The sequence below is a fragment of the Vipera berus genome (genome assembly GCF_964194415.1).
Source record: "Vipera berus genome assembly, chromosome: 1".
NCBI classification, from domain to species: domain Eukaryota; kingdom Metazoa; phylum Chordata; class Lepidosauria; order Squamata; family Viperidae; genus Vipera; species Vipera berus.
Window position 1 is genome coordinate 333842152 of NC_138202.1, and position 21520 is coordinate 333863671.

The 21520-nt window shown below is 42.7% G+C and overlaps 1 protein-coding gene and 1 long non-coding RNA gene across 2 annotated transcripts in view; both read left to right on the plus strand.

Moving 5' to 3' along the window:
- The window catches only part of LOC308672582, a 171002-nt gene that overhangs the window by 39227 nt on the left and 110255 nt on the right, over positions 1–21520 (plus strand). The gene's annotated exons all lie outside the window — the stretch shown is intronic.
- The window catches only part of INTS9 (integrator complex subunit 9), a 77306-nt gene that overhangs the window by 35753 nt on the left and 20033 nt on the right, over positions 1–21520 (plus strand). Inside the window, exons 9-10 of the mRNA XM_081335530.1 lie at positions 3353–3464; positions 20719–20899. Coding sequence (XP_081191656.1) covers positions 3353–3464; positions 20719–20899 — 293 coding nt within the window. The remainder of the gene's footprint in view (positions 1–3352; positions 3465–20718; positions 20900–21520) is intronic.

The window sequence follows — 21520 nt, forward strand, 5'->3', positions numbered from 1 at the left end:
TTCAACTTCTGCAAAGAGGGTTTGCTAAAAAGGGAATAGAAAAAGGGAGCAAGGTCTTCCTGAAGTACTTAAGAATTGCTTAAAACTGTAACAGTAGAAATTCATCTAAAAAAAGAGATTAAGCATACTTAACAAGCAGTTTCAGAAACGTTTTTGGAGAAAAGATAGTGTCCTTTCAGAAAACAGAATTATTCCCAAGCAAGAAGCACTAAAAGGAATGTAAACATGCTGTAAGACAATGAGGCAGGTGCGTGGTGTTGAGAAGTGTGATATTAATAATGTTAAGACCAACTGGTAAAAATTTATTTCAGAATATCACAAGCAAGCAACTGGCAAGGTATAGTACTAAAAAGAAAAATAGGCTGGTGAAGAAGCTGAATTAATTCCTTGTTTCTGTCTTCATTATAGAACAAAAATATAAGGTAAAAATATACCTGTCTTAAGTAATATATTTAGGAGCAGTGTCTGAGGAAGTTAAGCAAATACTATGAACAAGGGATAAAGTTTTAAATCAGTATTTTTCAAACTTGGCAACTTCAGCTCCCAGAATTCCCCAGTATGCTGGTTGGAGAATTCTGGGAGTTGAAATCCACACATCTTAAAGTTGCTGTGTTTGAAAACACTAGTCTAGACCATATTCACCAACTGAAATCAATACCAAACCTAAACAGCCCCCATCCAAGAGCTTAAATATATAGGGGCTGATGTTTTAAAACAAGAACACATGACATTGCTCTGACATTAGCAAACTGAATAAGAAAACTGTGAAATGATTGGTTTAACAACAGTTTTAAAGTTTTGGAGTCCGAAAGCAATTACAAGTTAGCCTATCCTGTTGTGAGTAAATTGCAGGCAGGCAAAATTTGACTCCACGTTTTAGAAAAACTTTAAAAATATGTCTAGCAGTGGAAGAGGCTACAATATTGAAAAAAATATATGCAGAGGATTTCTTTCATTTGGAGGCACTGACATAGAGGGTAAGCAGTGGTCTATAGAAGTTGTTTCCAGTATGTAAATTCTCACAAGATCCATAATTTTGTCTCCATAGACATTGCCTTATATGGTTTTCAAGAGAAACAAAGCAATGTATGATGCAAGAGTCTTCTAACCATATACTCCCTTTGAGAAAACAAACCTTTGACAAACTGTGTCAAATTGTGGCAGAATACAAAGTGCAAAGTATTTTGTTATATTACTCCTCTCCATTGGGGTCCTTCCTCCTTCCCCAAGCAATCTGTCAGCACACTGATGTCATTGGGCTGTTTAGAATTCTTTAGGAATTTCTTCTGAAACTGGCTACATCCTCCAAATATGGAATTTAACAGAATAACAGAGTTTATTGGAGGTCTTCTAGTCCTACCTCCTCCTCAGGCAGGAAACCCCATGCCATTTCAGGCAAATGAGTGTCCAGTGTCTTCTTAAAAGTTTCCAATGATGGAGCACCCACAACTTCTAAGGCAAGGCTTGTCTCTCTTTATTTATATGCAACCCCTCTCACAGTCATGGGACTCAGGAGTTCCTGTAAATTTGCTGATACTTCTTGTGCATGGGGTTGAAAAGAGAGGAGGAATTTCTTTGCTACCTTAAGCAATGGCACTTGCAGCTTGAACTTCACAGGAATTATAGCTAAAATGGACCTTCCATTTTCAAAGAAAGTATACTGTATAATCATATTTCTGGGAAGCACACAACCAAAAAAGACTCTTGATTTCAGTTTCAGTAGATGCCCACTATTTGATAGGCTGATTAATTTTGAGCCCTTCCTATCAGAAAGCTTATCTTGTTTCAGAATAACTGAAACTCATAAGATGTTTTCTGGTTGAAATTTGAAACGAACAGTTTCTACAAGGACACTTTGCCTCGATACAACTCCCAGCAACAATAAGTTATGAAAATTGACTCTTGACTTAGAAAGCAAAATTGGAGCTGATAATGGCAGGGGAAGGAGATAGGGCAGCCCAGAAGATTTGTCAAAAGTCTTTTAAAGTATATTATTCTGAAGGTTGACTCAGGGAATCAATAGCAGCACCTTGGGTCAATAGAAGATGAAATTATGACTATTGAATCCTACATGACTGTTATGTGTATTTCCCACAGCCAATTCAATGATACTTTTACTGGTTTATTGGCATTTTCATTTGACAAGCGTCTCATGGCTACTGCATTTTGTTGTGTGTTGGTTTTTAGAAAGTGTCTTAAGAACTTTTTTATCCATCCACTATGTCACACTGTTCATTTATATTTGAGTTTTGCCCAACCTTCCATCACTGGGACAGAGATACTTTTTGAAACAGTATAGACAAAATTGTCCAGGAGATGTTTGCCAGCATTTAAGTACCACATATACTGGCGTTTGTTATTGGAATCTGTGATAATCAATACATCCGATCTAATTTGTTCCCCAAAGCTAGGACAATGTAGAGGTATATCTGAAAAGATCCAGAAACATCTTAGTTCCTAAGATAAAGAGTTGTAACTAAACGTCACATCTGTATAACACATATTTTGTGGACTCTGGTTCCTTATCATGTGCTTTGTTATTTGGATTTGAAAATAGTTTTTTGTATGTGTGTAGTCAACTAGTTCAATATATTTGCAAGACAGAAGTTCATTGTCAACTTCAAAATTAGCAAATCCAGAGTCTGCAGCTTCTTGAGGATAACTACTTGGCCCTTTAAAATGGGGATAGAGCGGGGCAATTAATAAATGTAATGAAAACTGAAAATGGTTGCTTACTGCCTTTAATAATTTCCCTTTTCTATAATTCAATCAAAGTATAATTCAGCAGTAGCTTTTGGAGGAACTCTGGGGCTGCATGCAAATCTGATTAGTATAATAAATGTATAATAAAGGGTCATCTTTTGTAAACTCCCTGAAGCCACCACAAATAAGGCACATCTTTTCATTGTACTAGCCTAAATATTTCTTTTCAGAAAATGTTTGTAAAATTGCCTATCCCCAAAAGTTTGTGTTTGTTCTACAGATCTGGCTAGGTGGGCATGCTTTGGGTCACTTTGGTGAAACAATATCAGCTGAGGAGACCTAGGAGCATGTTTTCTTTCTCTTGGTGCCTCCCCTCCCCAAGATTTGGATGATCCTGACCCCATTAGCCTTCTGGAAGGCTATGAAGACCTGGCTTTACCTCAGGCTTTGCGGCCTGGATGTTAGCATAGGCTGGTATGTGCGTGTATATGACATTAGAGCAATTTTTAATGGCCCTTACTAGGTTTAACTGATTCTATTTATTTATTGTATTTCTGTCTTTTTCTTTGCCTTCTAGAGAGCCACTGCTTAAGATGGATAGCACTGCCCATTTATTACATAAATGATTTTTCTCAAATTTTCCTTTCAGCCCATGGACCAGGCTTCTCTTAAAAACAGTGATGTTCTCATCCTGACTGGACTCACCCAGATTCCCACAGCCAATCCAGATGGAATGGTGGGTGAATTCTGCAGTAACCTTGGTAGGTGGCTGGACAGTGGCTTTGCTTGCTTTGAATTCTGACTTGGGAAATATATGCAGTATGTAGGAAATATCTCTAGGGCTCATTTAATCAATCCAAGTGACTGCTTCTTCTCTCCTTCTATGGCTTAGTTCAGATGGAATTTTAATTATAATTATATGATATATAGATAGATAGATAGATAGATAGATAGATAGATAGATAGATAGATAGATAGATGATAGATAGATAGATAGATATAGAGATAGAGATATATAGATATATAGATATAGATATAGATATAGATATAGATATAGATATAGATATAGATATAGATATAGATATAGATATAGATATAGATATAGATATATAAATTAATGGGTTTGTCAAAAACAGATCATGCCAGACAAATCTTATTGCATTCTTTGACCAAGTGACTAGTGGACCAGAGGAATGCTGTAGATATAATTTATTTGGACTTCAGTAAGGCATTTGATAAAGTAGATCACAACCCAGATTGTTGGGGACCCAGATTGTTGGGGGCAATAAGCTGACTTTGTAATAATGCCGCTTGGGGGGGGGCGAAAGCCCTAATAAGCAGGCATATACATAGAATGAAGGCTATTGCTAAGCACATTTGATTTGTGCTTAGATTATAAGCCGCCCTGAGTCTTCGGAGAAGGGCGGGATATAAATGGGATTAAAATTTTTAAAAAACCTACTACTTGATAAGATAGAAAAATGTGGGTTAGATAGCTTCACCACCAGATGGATTCGTAGCTGGCTGACAGGCCGTACTCAGTGTGTGGTCCTCAATGGAACTGCCTCTACATGGAAGGAAGTGTGTAGTGGGGTGCCCCAGGGCTCTGTTCTGGGCCCAGTGCTCTTCAACATCTTCATCAATGATTTGAATGAGGGGATATATGGGGAACTCATCAAATTTGCAGACGACACCAAGCTGGCAGGAATAGCCAATACTCCAGAAGATAGGCTTAAAATACAGGAGGATCTGGACAGACTCGAACACTGGGCGCTATCTAACAAAATGAAATTCAATGGTGAAAAAAGTAAGGTTCTACATTTAGGCAGGAAAAATCAAATGCACAGGTATAGTAGGTGGTACCTTGCTCAATAGTAGTAAGTGTGAGAGGGATCTCGGAGTCCTAGTAGACAATCACTTCAATATGAGCCAGCAGTGTGCTGCAGCTGCCAAAAAAGCCAACACAGTGCTAGGCTGCATTAACAGAGGGATAGAATCAAGATCACGTGAAGTACTAATACCACTTTACAATGCCTTGGTAAGGCCACACCTGGAATATTGCATCCAGTTTTGGTCACCACGATGTAAAAAAGATGTTGAGACTCTAGAAAGGGTACAGAGAAGAGCAGCAAAGATGATTAGAGGACAAGGCTAAAACATATAAGAAATGGTTGCTGGAATTGGGTATGTGTAGTTTAACGAACAGAAGGGTGAGGGGTGACATGATAGCAGTGTTCCAATATCTCAGGGGCTGCCACAAAGAAGAGGGAGTCAAGCTGTTCTCCAAAGCACCTGAAAGCAGGACAAGAAGCAATGGATGGAAACTAGTCAAGGAGAGAAGCAACCTAGAACTAAGGAGAAACTTCCTGACAGTTAGAACAATTAACCAGTGGAACAACCTGCCTCCAGAAGTGGTGAATGCTCTAACACTGGAAGTTTTTAAGAAGAGACTGGACAGCCATTTGCCTGAAATGGTATAGGGTTTCCTGCCTGAGCAGTGGGTTGGACTAGATGACCTCCAAGGTCCCTTCCAACTTATTATTATTTATTTATTTTCAATATAATTATCGAGAAATGAAAATTGTACTTTTTGGGAGGGGAGAACTATTTTGGATTTGGCATAATGAGATTAAGTTATTTGTTCTCCGCTAAATATTAGCAACATTGCTGCCAGTAAATTCTGTTTTGATGGAGCTCTGTAGAGAATCTCAGGGTAGGGTTAGGTTAGGACAGGACAGGATAGCATAGGATAGGATTCTTTATTGGCCAAGTATGATTGGACACACAAGAAATTCATCTCCGGTGCATATGTTCTCAGTGTACACACATACAACAACAAAGTGACAGGTGACAGATCATAAATCATTGCTACAATCATTAATCATAAGATACAATCTTACGCCATCTTCTGTTTTGCTAACATAAAATCCATTTGCATTCTTTGGAAATATTATTTCCCTTTGCCAGTTATCCCCTTTCCTACACTTGATCACTGAACAATCAGCAGAAGCAAAAGGTGACATGACCCCAAATCCAGAAATGCAGTCTGTCTTTGATTAACATTGGCCATGCGCCTGCAGTTCTAGAGGCTGGTCTTCATGCAGCACCTCTGCATAATATGGGATTAATTCCTGTTCTTTTTCCCAGCTTCCAGCTTAAGAGCAAGAAATCTGAGAGGCTGTAATTTAATAGTGGATTTCACAGGCTGCATAGAAAATGTCTTAGATTCATTTAAGACTGAGGACAATGGTCTAAAAATGTGTTGGGAAAACTGCCAGAGTAGTGAGTGCTAAGCTAGATGGATCAGGGATTTGGCTTTATAAAAATTCAGCATCCTGAGTTTGTACGTCTGCTTGTGGATTTGTCTTCTGGTTTAATTGCTACACAGTGTTTTGTCTCTCTGCTATGGGGTAGGAAAAGATGGAGAAAGGTTTAGTGGTTTTTGATTACTGTCCTCCTTTAAAAAAATCTTGCTGCAAAATCAGAGCATTTCATATTTCTGCGGTAACCAGACAGATGTCTCTGGGAAACTGATAAGCAGGATAATACAGTATCACCCTCTATTTTGCTGTCTTCAATGCAAAAGCACAGGTCTCCTGCCATCTTTTTGCTGGCACACTGGCTAAGGAATTCTGGGAGTTGAAGTGTACCTTTCTTACAGTTGCCAAGGCTGAAAAACACTGTTCTAGGAAGATGCTATTCCAAAGGCCTGCTTCTTAGGCTCCATCTGATGGCATTATTAGATTGATGGAACACAAAGTGAGTCCACTTTATCAGATCTTATGAGAAAGTCAAAAACAATGATGGAAGGGGTGGTTCTCAGCTATCCAGGCCTTGTGCCATGAAACATTTTTGGGGTGACAACCCGCTCCTAGAGTTGTAGCCAGAAACTCAAAGAGGCACAATACCAAGGCACAACTATAACTGTCGATGCTGGTGCTCTTCTGGGTCAGCTGGAGGTTCTGAGTGGTCTTCAAGGGCGACCCCAGGTAGATGACATTGCAATAAGCTGCATGCAAGGTGACAAAGCATGAGTGACCCTGAGAAGGGACAGTTGCTCCAAATCTGCCATTGATATTGATGTTGCTCCCAAGAATATGTTGAGGATAGCACTTTAGACTCCAGAATGCTTCCAAAGCACTCAGATAACTCATCCCCCATCCTTACTTTTTCTGAAAAGTTCAAGGTTTGGGGAAGGAGATGGGAGTTTCATTTGCGGCAACTTTCCAGAGGAGCTATGTACATTTGAAACATATAGGGAAGGGATGGGGAAAGGAAGGGTTGGGTTGTTGTTGGGTAGAGATCTGGTAGCTGCAGTGGTTTATTTCTTTATGAATCCTCAGCAGTCAAGAACGGAAGGATTTCAGTAGCCTTAGGGAAGAAGATTTTTTTAAAGGGCATATTTCCCCACTAGAATTTGGATTGATTTCTTGTGTTAGGGGTTGGTTTTTATTTCTGCTATTATGCTCATCTTCTGCCATTATGGTTTAGGAGATAAAAATAGATATAGGTAGCAATAAAATTTGGGTGGAAGCAGCAGGATACTCTAGAGGAGACTGCCCAGGATAAAATGCTTTGTTGAAACAAAGTGATCTCTTCTTCCCCAGTGTGGAAAGGGGGATCTAATTGAAACAGAATTAAAAATATGTAAATCTCATCGTTTCAATTATATTAAACATTCTTAAGTCTATTTTGGAGTTTGTTCTTGGATTTTCATTTAAGGGACTGATATTATATGTGTATGCATATGAAGGTATGTCTTTTTAATTAATTCATGTTTCTTCTAATGGTATTAATTATTATGCACAGCATCCATAGTCCAGACTGGTGTTTTAGTTTTTCTTTATTTAAGCAATGGCTTTTGAGTAATTATTTTTTAATATGGACCTTTGTCTCCATTTACATAAAGTAATTGTATTCTCTGCTGATTGTTACAACCCTTGGCAAGGACAACCAAACTTATCAAAAATTCCCTATAATTTCCATTTATAAAATTGGTATGAACTTCATTTCTTTGCTCTTCTTTTTTCTTTCTTTTGGTTTATAGATAGGTATCACCACAGCTGTGATTACAAATTTAGAACTTGCTAGCAAATTAATTTTCACTGTCAGCAAAACCGCTAATTGTTGAGCTGTACAATGTCATGGGTGCAAACAATATAATTTTCCAGTTTGCCTGAAATAGTCCATGTGATCGGGAGGGGAGAAGCATTTTATTTGCCCAGTTTTATAGCCTGTTTTATAAACTTGCAAGAAAATAAAGTTACTAAAATAATAACAAATATAATTAGATCTTCTAAGTGGGAAGAGTGCCATATCCTACTTAGTTCAGGTGTGTTTCTGTTCACTTTCAGCTGGCTAAGCTTTTTTGACTTTTATATTAATTGTAATTATTATTATCCCACCTTATACAACTCCAAGTGATATCTACATGATAGTTCTTCCTTCCTATTTTCTGCACAACAACAATCCTGTGAGGTGAATTGGGCTGAGAGAGACTGATTGGTCCCAACTCCCCCGGCCAGTTCTACTTAAATCGGAACTAGAACTCATAATCTCCTGGTTTCTAGTCCACTACACCAAATTGTTGTAGATCCAGTTCTCAGTCCAGCGGGGCGCAAAAACCGGATGCCACCATGCTGCGCGGCGCAAAAATGGGCCAACACTGCACCTCGGGGTGCAGAAACAGGATGCTGTGCATAAGAACAGGGCAGGGCTAGTGAGTATCACACAAGCGCTAGCCCTGCCCCATTTGTGTCACACGCCTGCTCACAGCCCCATGCACACACACACACGTGCACATAAAATGCTTCTCCCTCCCTTTCCTCCCAGTTCACCAAGCAAGAAAGGTTGGTGACCTCTGCTATAATGCATAAGTGTGCATTAGATTACTTCCCTCATTTGTTTGTTTGTCATCTAGGATGTTCCTTGCTTTTTGATTGATCCATGGCTGTAATCAGGATTATGTTGTTTTCTATAGAATTTTGACATCATCTCAACTAAATAAATAAATAAATATTTTGCAGTTGCACATTTCGGAGCAACTTTGCCAACATAGCCCTTTCTGATGTTTGACACTGTCAAACTATATTCTCCATCGAGCTCCTGGGCAATGATGATGACAGTCCAAAGGAGCACTTGGCGCTACCTTCCTGCTAGCTAGGAGAAATATTTCATTCCAGGAACTCACAAACCTTCCCTTGTATGAGTTACTAGTTATTTTACATGTTTGGGCTGCAGTTGCTGGAAAGTCAGCATGATGACACTTTGAGAATTTAATCCATCCTACAGTTTTTGTCCTTTGAAGGATATGTGTGTCTGTGTACCTGTTGCAGTACCAGGATCTGTTTCCTGACTTCTTCCTTCTTTTAGTCAAAATAGCTTTCTGGAATTCTGCTGCCCTCTCCTGACAATAGGTGTTAATTATGGTCTTAGTGCAAGCAGTGCATAAGGATGAGTTTATTAGCCTAAAGGGATGCAATTCTAAAGTCTTCGTAGCAAGCAAGTCAGAAAGGAAGAAAATAAATATCATAGAATGCCATCAAACACTTAGCACTTTTTAAAAAAATCTAGACTCTTAATGCGAGGTGCAAAGTAATCATTTCACTTTGACCACTTAGCTGGCAGTTTTTTAAAACCCCAATATGCAATGAACTTAAAGAATTATTTTTAGGGTGATAGAATCAAGGAAAATATCACAGCAAGATCCATCCTAACCCTGCTTTTCTTTTGCTTTTCTCTCTTTGCTCATCAGAGCGCTGTCTTTCCTTTAGCCTTGTTCTTATTGGCTTCCCCCTCTTTTCTCCCTGGCTGATTCCATCCCTCCCTCCCTTCCGTTGCCTTGCAGAGAGATTTTGCTGGCTTGCTGTTCTTTTCCAACAGAGAGCAGCCCTCTAAGTTACTTCCTGTTTCTCTCTCAGGCAATCCCAGGATCTCATCCCATTTTCCCTGTCCAAGCCTTAAGTATGTCTAGTCTATTGAAAAGAAGGACGAAGCATGATGTGATAGCAGTCTTCCGGTACTTGAGGGACTGTCACAGAGAAGAAGGGTCAGCTTATTCTCCAGAGTACCTGAGAGCAGAAGATCATTAAAGAGAGATCTAACCTAGAATTAAGGAGAAATTTCCTGACAGTGAGAACAATTAACCAGTGGAACGGCTCACTTCCGGAAGTTGTGGGTGCTCCAGCATTAGAGGTTTTCAAGAAGAGATTGGAAACCCTGTTGTCTGTAATGTTGTAGTGTCTCCTGCTTGAGCAGGGGGTTGGACTACAAGACCTCAAGGTTTCGTCCAAACCTGTTATTCTCTGTTCTTCCCTCCCTTTGACCAGAGAGCCTAAGGCCACCTATAAAGCTGTGCCATGGAGGATGATTCTTGAAATGCAAGAGTTTCAGATCCTGACTATGTGGCCCAATTGGTCAGGAGACCTCTAGGGGTGAGTTGAGTTGAGCTATCAAGCCACCATCATATGAGGACCCAGATTGTTGGGGGCAATTAAGCTGACTTTGTAATAATGCCGCTTGGGGTGTGTGTGAAAGCCCTAATAAGCAGGCATATACATAGAATGAAGGCTACTGCTAAGTTTGTAAAGCCGCCCTGAGTCTTCGGAGAAGGGCGGGATATAAATGGAATTAAAATAAAAAAAATAAAATAAAATATTTCATTCTAGCTCCTTGAGTGCTTCTCATGGCTTAACCTCTGTGTCTATGCAGTGCTTTGCACCTGCTCTTTCTGGGCATTTCCTCAGTTCCTACAAAGTGTTTTTGAAGCCATAGAAACAGATTTAGAGTACTCTGCGCAGTAGCAATAGCACTTAGACTTATATACCGCTCCATAGTGCTGTACAGCCCTCTCCAGGTGATTTTGCAGAGTCAGCATATTGCCCCCAACAATATGGGTCTTCATTTTACTGACCTCAGAAGGATGGAAGGCTGAGTCAACCTTGAGCCTCATGAGGATTGAACTCTGGGCTGTGGGCAGAGTTTTGCCTCCAATACTGCATTCTAATCAGTATATTACCAGGCCTGCAGTGCACAAGCCAAAAATTTGAGATCCCTGCATTAAGTCATGCGGTACACAGATACACACAGACCATTGGTTTATTTACAACTAAACTGCAAACATCCAGATGACTAATGTGCCATCTAGTGGTCATTTAGATTTTTGCAGCCCAGAAATGTATTGCCGAAATGTTATATGAATTGCTATATCAGACATGTCAAACTCGTGACGTCATGTGACATTGTGCACCATATCAGGACAGTTTCACCATTGCTGGCAATGGGATGGGCGTGGCTTCCACGTGATGCGTCTGGCCCGCGGGCCGGCAGTTTGACAACCCTGTGCTATATGAATGGTCACACATGATGCTACATACAGGTAGTCCTTAACTTACGACTGGTTGCTTAGGGACCATTTGAAGTTATGATGGACACCCTCCCAAAACATAGTTCCAAAGTTTCAACAGCCTCCTCCCATTCATGTAATCGCATTTCAGGCTCTCAGCAACCAGCCCACATTTACCACCATTTGCAGCATCCTGCAAGCACATGAACATGTTTTATGACTTTTTTTGCCAAAGAACAAGTTTTATGCAAACATAATGAACAATGGGTTCACTTAATGACTGCAGATTCACTTAACACCCATGGTGCCATTTAACAACCTCTGGAAAAAATGTTGTACAATTGGGTTGGCGATGACCTGCTTTACAACGTTCATGACTTATGACCATAATAGCAGACTCATAAGTCCAGAACTACCTCATAAGTCCAGTATTGTTGATAGCAGCTAGTCTACTTTGATTCAAGCATAACACCAGGCTGCAGTTTGAATCATTGTATGTGATTCTTTTTTTTTACTCTCAGAAGATAACTGTTTTGATGGACAAAAAAAATAGGTACGTTCCTACCTATTTAAAGGTCAGAAAAATTAAATCCCAGGAGAGAGGTAAAACTGAATCCAGTTGTGATCCATCTATATTGCTTTTTTTTAACTTCGATATTAATTTAGATACTAGTGTGGATCCTAATTTTAAGAAGCTAAAAGATGCCTAAACGTGATAAGGGTGATAAGAAAAGCTAGATCACTTCTTGTAATGGTATCTGGAAATTACTGTCAGGACCCACCTCAATCCACATCTTAGGAAATAAGAACTCTTGGATGCAAGTTAGTCCAAAAGGAAAATGTTTACTAGGATGGAATCGATTGTGGGAATACAAGACGGAATCTGAGAAAAGTTACATTTCAATCCTATATAAACCATTCCCATTCCAGCCCCTCCCCTCATCCATTTGGTCAGGCTGTCGTCAGTTGCTAGGTGTCAGGTCCTTCCATGGGAAAGGGAACTCTCCTTGGTTTTATGGTTATTGCTTTCCTTTTCAGTTGTAAATGAAGATACAATCCAGACCTGTCTGTCCCCCCTCCCTTCCCCAGTAAAACATCCCCTGTTGTTTGAAAATCGCTTTAGTAACCATCCTCTCCCCCCCCCTCGGAGAGATGGCAGAATCCCCAGAAATAGCACGTTGTTCTACCTATACAATTATGAAATGTGATATAAATGGATTCTGACATTCGGCTCTCCTTTCAGAAAAAAGATGAGTCCATCTGTGGGGAAAGAAAACATATAAATGTTAGCCTGGTTTGTTTGGATATTCTGTATGAAACCTCTTAAGCAACTTAGGTGCTTTAACATGGAGTTTGTTAACCCACTCATTTTCTGAGGAGGGGAGGTGTTTCCATGCTCTAAATATTGTATCGTTCCATGGTGTTTTCTGGAATCTAAGATTTCTTTCACTTCAAAATGTTGTTCTCCTTCCACCATGATGGGGGGTGGTGGTGGTGGGATTTTTTCTCGTAGTGGTGATTGTTGTTCTCTCTTTAATAGACTGCAGTGGAAGGTTGGGTGTATTCGTCTAAGATTTTTGGGTAGTTCTAATTCAACTGTTACTGGGTTTATGATTCTTTTAATTGGAAAAGGTCCAATATATTTTGGTCCTAGTTTTTTACAGGGTTGGAGTGATTTCAGGTATTTTGTGGATAAATATACCATCTCTCCTACCCTAAATGGTGTGGGATCGGTTCTTTTTTTGTCTGCCTGTGTCTTGTATGCTTTTCTGGCATCTTCCAACGCTTTCCTAACGATTGGCCATGTATTTTGTAATTGAGCAATCCATTCCTTCAGATCAGGGATAACCGGTTCTTTTGGGGTTAGTTCTGGTATTGGGTTGAAACTCTGGCCTGTAGCTACTTGAAAAGGAGTGTAACCTGTGCTTGAGTGGACTGCATTATTATATGCTACTTCTGCAAAAGGCAGTAGGTCCGTCCAGTCGGACTGCTGAAAATTAATATAGCATCTCAGATATTGTTCAAGTATATTATTAAGTCTTTCAGAAGCTCCGTCTGTCTGAGGATGGTGACTAGATGACAGTCCTTGGGTGGTTCCTAAGAGGGATAAAAATTCTTTCCAAAATGCCGACGTAAATTGCACCCCTCTGTCAGATATGATGCGTTGTGGTACCCCGTGCAATCTGTAAATATGCTGTACAAAAAGTTTTGCTAATGCTTTTGCAGTCGGGATTTTTTGGCAAGGTATGAAATGTACTTGCTTAGAGAACAGATCTGTGACAGTCCAGACTACGGTGTTTCCATTACATTCTGGCAGTTCTACGATAAAATCCATGGCTATTTCTTTCCATGGGGCTGAGGGGTTTGCCACCGGTTGTAACAGACCTGGCGGTTTCCCTTGCAGTCTTTTGGCCATCGCGCAAATTTGACAGCTACCCACATAGCTTTCTATGTCCTTTTTCATAGATGGCCACCAAAATTGCCTTTTAGTTAAGTGTAAGGTTTTTACAAAGCCAAAGTGTCCTGCTGATTTTGTATCATGGCACAGTTGCATGAAATTGATTCTCTGTGTGGCAGGTATATATAGCTTCTCCCCCACCCACGGCAGTCCATCTTTAATTGTGCACACATGTTTATTTTTCTGGAACCATTCATCACTTTCCAAAGATTTCCTGAATTCTATTCCAGTTTGGCTATCTACCTTCGGCTTAATTTTTTTCTTGTGCCCTGGTGGTGACTGGTGCTGCCAGTTGTTGTTCCGGTACAAGTGGTTTAAAGTCAGTAACTCTTGTGCTGTTATATTGGGGCATGCGGGATAATGCATCTGCCAGGAAGTTCTTTCCCCCCGGTAAGTGTTTGAGAGTGAAATTGAATCGGTGAAAATGTTGGGACCAGCGGGCTTGCTTAGGAGTGAGCTTCCTGGGCGTTTTTAGTGCTTCCAAATTTTTGTGGTCTGTCCAGACCTGGAAAGGTATTTTATTTCCTTCTAAAAATTGGCGCCATGTTAGTAATGCCCACCTCAACGAGAATGCCTCTTTTTCCCATATTGGCCAGCGTTGTTCTGTTTCTGTGAGTTTTCTGGATGTGTATGCGCATGGTTGCAATGTCCCCCCATCATTTTCTTGTAATAGTACGGTTCCTACCGCTACATCACTCGCATCTGCCTGTATTACAAAAGGTTTGTCGGGATGTGGGTGTTTTAGGACAGGTTCAGCAGAAAAAAGTCTCTTTAGCCTCTCAAATGCTGCTTGACATTCCATTGACCATTTCAGAGGCTGGCTGGGTTTCACGGGTGACCCCCCCTTCGTTTTCAACAAATTTGTGAGGGGCATGGCTATTTGGCCAAATGTGGGGATGAATTGGCGGTAGAAGTTTGCAAACCCCAGGAAACTTTGCAATTGCTTCCGTGTGCGGGGGGGTGCCCACTCTAGTACTGCCCTGACCTTCTCAGGGTCCATTTCGATGCCCTCTGGAGATATGCGATATCCCAGGTAGTTGATTTTTTCCTGATGGAATTCACACTTCGATAATTTAGCATATAAGTGGGCAGCTCGCAACTTCTTCAGGACTGCTCTGACTAGTTTGATATGTTCCTCTTTGGTTTCTGTGAAGATAAGGATGTCATCGAGGTAAACCAGGACCCCCTTATATAGGTGCTCTCTCAGCACATCATTAATTAATTGCATAAAGACTGCGGGGGCCCCTTGCAGTCCGAATGGCAATACTTTGAATTGATAGCACCCCATTGGGCAGTTGAATGCAGTCTTCCATTCGTCTCCTTCCTTAATCCTAATACGGTAATATGCTTCCCTCAGGTCTAGTTTGGTAAAAATCTTTCCTTTCGATAGGTGGGATAACATATCCTTCATTAGGGGAAGGGAGTACAGATTACATTCACTAATTGTGTTCAAATTTCTATAGTCCACAACCAAACGAAAGGACCCATCCTTCTTCTCCCTGAACAGAACCGGGGCGGCCACTTTGGGTTTGGCAGGCTCAATAAATCCTCTTTCTAAGTTTTTCTTTATGAATCTCTCCATTTCTGCCATTTCCCTTGGGCTCATGGCATACATCCTGGGTTTTGGGAGTTTTGCCCCAGGTTTGAATTCTATGGTGCAGTCTGTGGGGCGGTGGGGGGGGAAGCTCATCTGCTCTTTCCTCACTGAAAACCTCAGTCAGGTCCCTGTATTCCTCCGGTATCTCTGGTAATCCCTTCTCTTTCCCCACTGCTGCTGTCTCCTCCCTCTGGGTTGGGGGGTGCTTTTGGAGTCTAAGTTCTTCTGCCCCCCCTTTGGGAAATTGAGTTCTGCTGTCCTCCAGTTTTTCCCGGGGTTCCATTTCTTCAGCCATTCCAGTCCTAGGATCATTGGGCATTCCATGCCTGGGGCCACTATAAACGTTATGTCCTCCTCATGGGGCCCCTGTGATAGGTGGATTGGTAAAGTGGCTAGGGTGGCTGGTCCTCCCCCTGCTATTGTCCCATCTAATTGACTAAAAGAGATTGGTTGTTTTAGCCTCCTCACTGGGATGCTCAATCTCTCCACCAGCGTTGGGCTGATAAGGCAGCAGATGCACCCAGAGTCTATCAGAGCTTTTATTTTGGCTGCTTCAGGCATAGGGGAAGCTAATATAGTCACTGTCTTAAGTATGGGTGGAAGGGGTCCACTTACCAATGGTTCTCCCTCTGAGCTGTCTTCCGAGTTGTCCCCCGTCCCTGCAGTGCAGGCCGGAGTCCAGTCCCAGTTCCTGGCAGGAATTGTGGACTCTACAGCCTCTGTCCCCTTCATGGAAGATTCTTTTGTGTTGCCTTGGGGCTTCCCCGGCTTCTTGGAGGATGATGCCTCTGGTTTTCGTGGGGGGGCTTTTGAACGACATTCTGCAGCACGGTGGCCCTCTCTCCCGCAGTTGAAGCAACTTGTTGATTTTTTGGCTGTGGCTGGTGGTTTTTCCCCCTCGCGTGTTTGCTCGGGTGGCAGGCGGCCCCATGGTTTTCCTCTGCGGTGTCTCTTCAGTAGGTCTATTTCCACTTCCTCCGCCAGGATGTACCAGTCGTCGAGGTGGGGTGGGTCTCCTCGAAGCAGGCAAGCATCATACAGGTCGTGGTTCAGACCGTCTTTGAAGTGGCTAAGGAGGATGTCTTCTGGCCAGTTCAGCTTGCTGGCAATGGCTCGGAATTCTTGGGTATAATCAGCCACTGCTCGCCTGCCCTGCCTCACCGTTTTGATTCTCTCCCGGGCCTTACGGTCAGCCAAAGGATCCTCGAACCGTCGCCTCAAAGATGACATGAATCGGTTGAAGTCGTTGAGTTCTGGGGCGTTGGAGTCATGCAAGTTCACCACCCAGTCTGCAGCCATCCCGTCCAGGGCAGATTGCACAATTCGGATGCGTGTTTTGTCACTGGGGATGTCCCGTCCGTACTCTTCCATGTAGCTGAGGACTTGGGTTAGGAAAAATCCCAGTCGTGATGGCTCCCCCTTGAATTTGACTTCCAGGGGCGGGAGTCTTTGGCTGGAGCGTTGTCTGCGCCGTGGCCGGTATCGCTCCTCATCCTGGTCCCCATCTGTGGTTCTGGGGGGGGGTACTGCTGAGGCAGCAATTCCTGTTCCATTGGATGGCCCCGGGGTTTCAGGTGTTGGATCCCCTCCGTTACCTTTCCAGTTGCGTCCCCAGGCGCTGCCTCGGTTGCGATTTTCAGCTCTCTCCTCCCTCAGTGAACTCAGGGTTGCTTTCATCAGATCAATGGCCCTTTCCAGGATCCGCTCCTCCTCGCTGGCGTGCAGGGAACTCTCCATCTCTTGCCTCCATTCCGGTTGGTGGTTACTACGCCTCAGGGTCGTTTTTCCCGAAGCCTTTTCCCACTCACTTTTCCTTCCAACGCCCATCGACCACCGGGGTTTTCGGTCGTACTGCTCCACCGCTTCTTCCCCGGGGGAATATGCTGCTTCAGCTTCCCATTGTCTCTGGGATTCCATTTGGGGGGAAGACTCCCCCTCCATGGGGCTTCCCTCCTCTCTTGCTTCGTCGCCAGACATTTTATTTGTTGCAAAGTCCCCCGGTAAGGTTTTCCCTTCCAGGTTGACTCTTAAAGGAGATTCCGTCTACTGTCAGGACACACCTCAATCCACATCTTAGGAAATAAGAACTCTTGGATGCAAGTTAGTCCAAAAGGAAAATGTTTACTAGGATGGAATCGATTGTGGGAATACAAGACGGAATCTGAGAAAAGTTACATTTCAATCCTACAGTATATAAACCATTCCCATTCCAGCCCCTCCCCTCATCCATTTGGTCAGGCTGTCGTCAGTTGCTAGGTGTCAGGTCCTTCCATGGGAAAGGGAACTCTCCTTGGTTTTATGGTTATTGCTTTCCTTTTCAGTTGTAAATGAAGATACAATCCAGACCTGTCTGTCCCCCCCCCTTCCCCAGTAAAACATCCCCTGTTGTTTGAAAATCGCTTTAGTAACCATCCTCTCCCCCCCCTCGGAGAGATGGCAGAATCCCCAGAAATAGCACGTTGTTCTACCTATACAATTATGAAATGTGATATAAATGGATTCTGACAATTACCTTGAGAAACAAGACAAAGAGATGCAGCTAAGGGAGTGCTCAGATAAAAAACAGCTGAGCCCACAGCGGGAATGTGGCTGGGACAAGAAGCTCAGAAGAGACCCACCCTAATTTCTTGGGCTGTAAAGAAGGCGGGGTCAGGCAGGGGGGGGATGTACTTTCAGACTTGCAAGATTCGGTTAATGGAGTTATATAATAAAATAGGATTATCTCATCTGGTTTGGTTTCCGGTCTGGTCTACCCTGTAAGGCTGACATCAATCTTGCAAATATGGAAGAGTACATCTCTTCCACCACCATCTCCCATATATATTAACATAGGTCTTTCCCTCATACCATTACACTTACGTTCCAGAGATGATCAAGAATAGTTGTGTCTCCCCTTTGTCTATTTCGAGAGACACTGAGGTTGCACAGTGCCGGACACACACACACACACAAAAATAGCGCTGAGATTGCATCTCTACATTGTCAGGTTGGGACATAGCAATAATCTGCAGTCAGTCAGGAGGTGGGAATTAGAAATCAAAGGACAAAACAGTAAGTCTTTATCTAAGGCAGGGGTGTCAAACTCAATTTCATTGAAGGCTGCATCAGCATTGCGGTTGCCCTCAGGGGGCCGGGTGGGTGTGGCCAGGGTGGGCGTGGCCTACTGGGTGGGCGTGGCTAGAGTGCGTATGGCCTACTGGGTGGGCATGGCCAGCTCTACATCGTTCACCTCAAGGGTGCCTATGGGGGCCTGGGCAGGAGTGGGACAGATCTGAGGGTCTCTGGCAGAAGGAGGGACTCTGGGCCAGGGCCAAGGCAGTGGGGGCCGTTCCCTCACTGTTTCCAGGATGGCTTCGCGGGCCGCATGAAACCACTTCGCGGGCCAGATCTGGGCCCCGGGCCTTGTGTTTGACATGTCTGATCTAAGGAATAAACCAGAACCAGAAGTTGAAGCCAAAGAATACCTATGGAGGCAAGAATGACCCACACTTGGATTATTATTTCAGCAAGTTTAAATTGGAATAGAAAGACCCCTTATATACCCGTCCTGTCCTGGAGAATCTTGGATAGGTTCACTTTCTCTAAAGCCAGATTTCTTCACTGAGAAGGCTGCCACCTATTACTCCGAGCTTCACTAAGCAAAGAAATAGCCCCATGTTAAAAACTACTTTTCCAGATCTTTTACTATATATTTTGACTTACAATCTTGAGTACCCAGTCTAGGACCCACAAGGCATTTCCCTAGGCATGTGATGGACTCCATGAACCCAATTGATTCTATTTTTTAAAAAAAAATTAATTGGAAAAAAAGTAAATGAGAAGCTAACAAATTGCAAAGCAAGACCATCAAACTCAAGCACGATCTTTATTTATATTGGAGGCATCCTGAAAAATGAAAATAATTGCCCATTACTTTCTCTGGAAGTGGGGTATTTTATGCCTGATCCTGCCTCCCATGACAGCCATAATAATATCCGTAACATACTCTCAAAATTCCTTGATGCTCCCATTGGCTGCAAAAGTCAGCCACTGCTGATTTATAACTTAGTTTTTATTATCCAGCTGTATTACCTATTTTGTGTAACTTTTACAGGAAAAAAATGTTAGATTCCCAGTTTTAATTGTGACTTCTCTAAGGGAACCCTGGTTTTGAAGAGAAAAATTAGATACTTTAATTGATTAATAAACAAAGAGATAAACTTAAACAGTAAATATAAGAGACTAAAAGAATTGGAAGGGACCTCGGAGGTCTTTTAGTCCCAATCTCTTGCTCAGGCAGGAGACCCCATACCGTTTCAAACAAATATTAGTTTATGCAGATTTGAAATCTTGGGAGTAGCCGCGCATAGGATTAGGATTAGGATTTATTAAATTTATATGCCGCCCTTCTCCCTAAGGACTCAGGGTGGCTCACAACAATAAAAATTAAGAGACATAAAATACAAAAATTTAAAAAGAATTAAACAATAAATATAAGAAATACGGGACAATATACACAATAAAAACCAAATTAAAAACCATGGTCAGTCCAGGCCCACTTGTTGGAACAACCATGTCTTTAGGTCACGGCGGAAGGATCGAAGGTCAGGGGCCGTCCGCAGCTCCGGAGGCAGTTCATTCCAGAGGGTCGGTGCGCCCACAGAGAAGGCTCTCCCCCTGGGGGTCGCCAGCCGGCATTGCCTGGCCGACGGAACCCTGAGGAGGCCGACTCTGTGGGAGCGAACTGGGCGATGGGAGGTTGACATTGGCAGCAGGTGGTCTCGCAAGTACCCCGGGCCTAAGCCATGTAGGGCTTTAAAGGTAATTACCAGCACCTTGAATCGCACCCGGAGGGCAACCGGAAGCCAATGCAGCTCGCGCAGGAGAGCTGTAACATGGGAGTATCGAGATACTCCCATAAGCACCCGCACGGCCGCGTTTTGCACCAGCTGAAGCCTCCGGGTGCACTTCAAGGGCAGCCCCATGTAGACAGCATTGCAGTAATCCAGGTGAGAAGTGACAAGGGCATGGGTGACCGTGCATAGGGCATCTCGGTCCAAAAAGGGGCGCAACTGGCGCACCAGGCGAACCTGTTTCAAAGGCCCCCCTGGTCACGGCGGTTAGATGATCTTCCAGGTTAAGCCGTGAATCCAGGAGGACACCCAAGTTGCGGGCCATAGAATATAGAAGAGGGATGGAGACATAAAAAGTTTCTGAAACATCTGAGCAGCTGTTGGAAAAATGCATTTTTCAGGATTACTAGTATATAAAGGAAAAAAAAATGAATACAGAACTCTACTATTATCAGTGAAATGGACCAGCATGAAGCACTAGTTCTGTTCATAGAAAAGAGAGCACTTTGCACAATGCATGGAATATTTATGCAAAAAGGTTTCAAATTAATAATTGTGGACATAACTGTCTTTTCTAAATTCAGAGGAGTCTTCCAATGCTTGTTTACTTTATTGCCATTTAATGAAACCTCTTGTGTTCAGAGACAATATCTTTCAGTATTTTCATGTTGAGGAGAAACCACAGGGACAACTGCCTCCATTATGCCATGTTTGTGAGTTTACTTAGTTGGACACTATTGGAACTGTATATCTTATATTTTTATTGCCTTGTGTCTTTGTTAAGCTCTTACAGTTCGAAATGGAGGAAATGTGCTGGTCCCTTGCTACCCCTCTGGAGTGATCTATGATCTTTTGGAGTGTCTCTATCAGTACATTGACTCTGCTGGACTTTCCAACATCCTCTTTTACTTCATTTCACCTGTGGCAAACAGCTCTCTTGAGTTTTCCCAGATCTTTGCTGAATGGTAGGTGGCAGCGGCTTGTGTTTATCAGAAAAGAGATTCAAGACTTTTGGCTGATCACTTCATTTTTTAAATGTTTCTGAGAAATGGGAAAAACCACTCTGGGGGAGGCATTCAGAGCTCTTTGAGGTTGAAATGGAGTTTTGAGCCTTTAGGGGTTTGTCTTTAAACACCTTCCATCAAAGGTTTTAGCCCACCTACGCCAGAGACCTTAGAAACTGGTTTGTCCATTCTTATTCTGTACGTTCAGAAGTACTTCATATCTTTCTGAGCCAGCACTTCTGGAGAAGTGTTGTGTGTCCTATTTATTAAAGGTAAAGGTAAAGGTTCCCCCGCACATGTGTGCTAGTCGTTTCTGACTCTAGGGGCCGGTGCTCATCTCCGTTTCAAAGCCAAAGAGCCAGCGCTTGTCCGAGGACGTCTCCGTGGTCATGTGGCCGGCGTGACTAGATGCCAAAGGCGCACGGAACGCTGTTACCTTCCCATCATAGTGGTCCCTATTTTTCTACTTGCATTTTTACGTGCTTTCGAACTGCTAGGTTGGCAGAAGCTGGGACAAGTAACAGGCGCTCACTCTGTTACGCGGCACTCGAGATTCGACCCGCCAAACTGCCAACCTTCTGA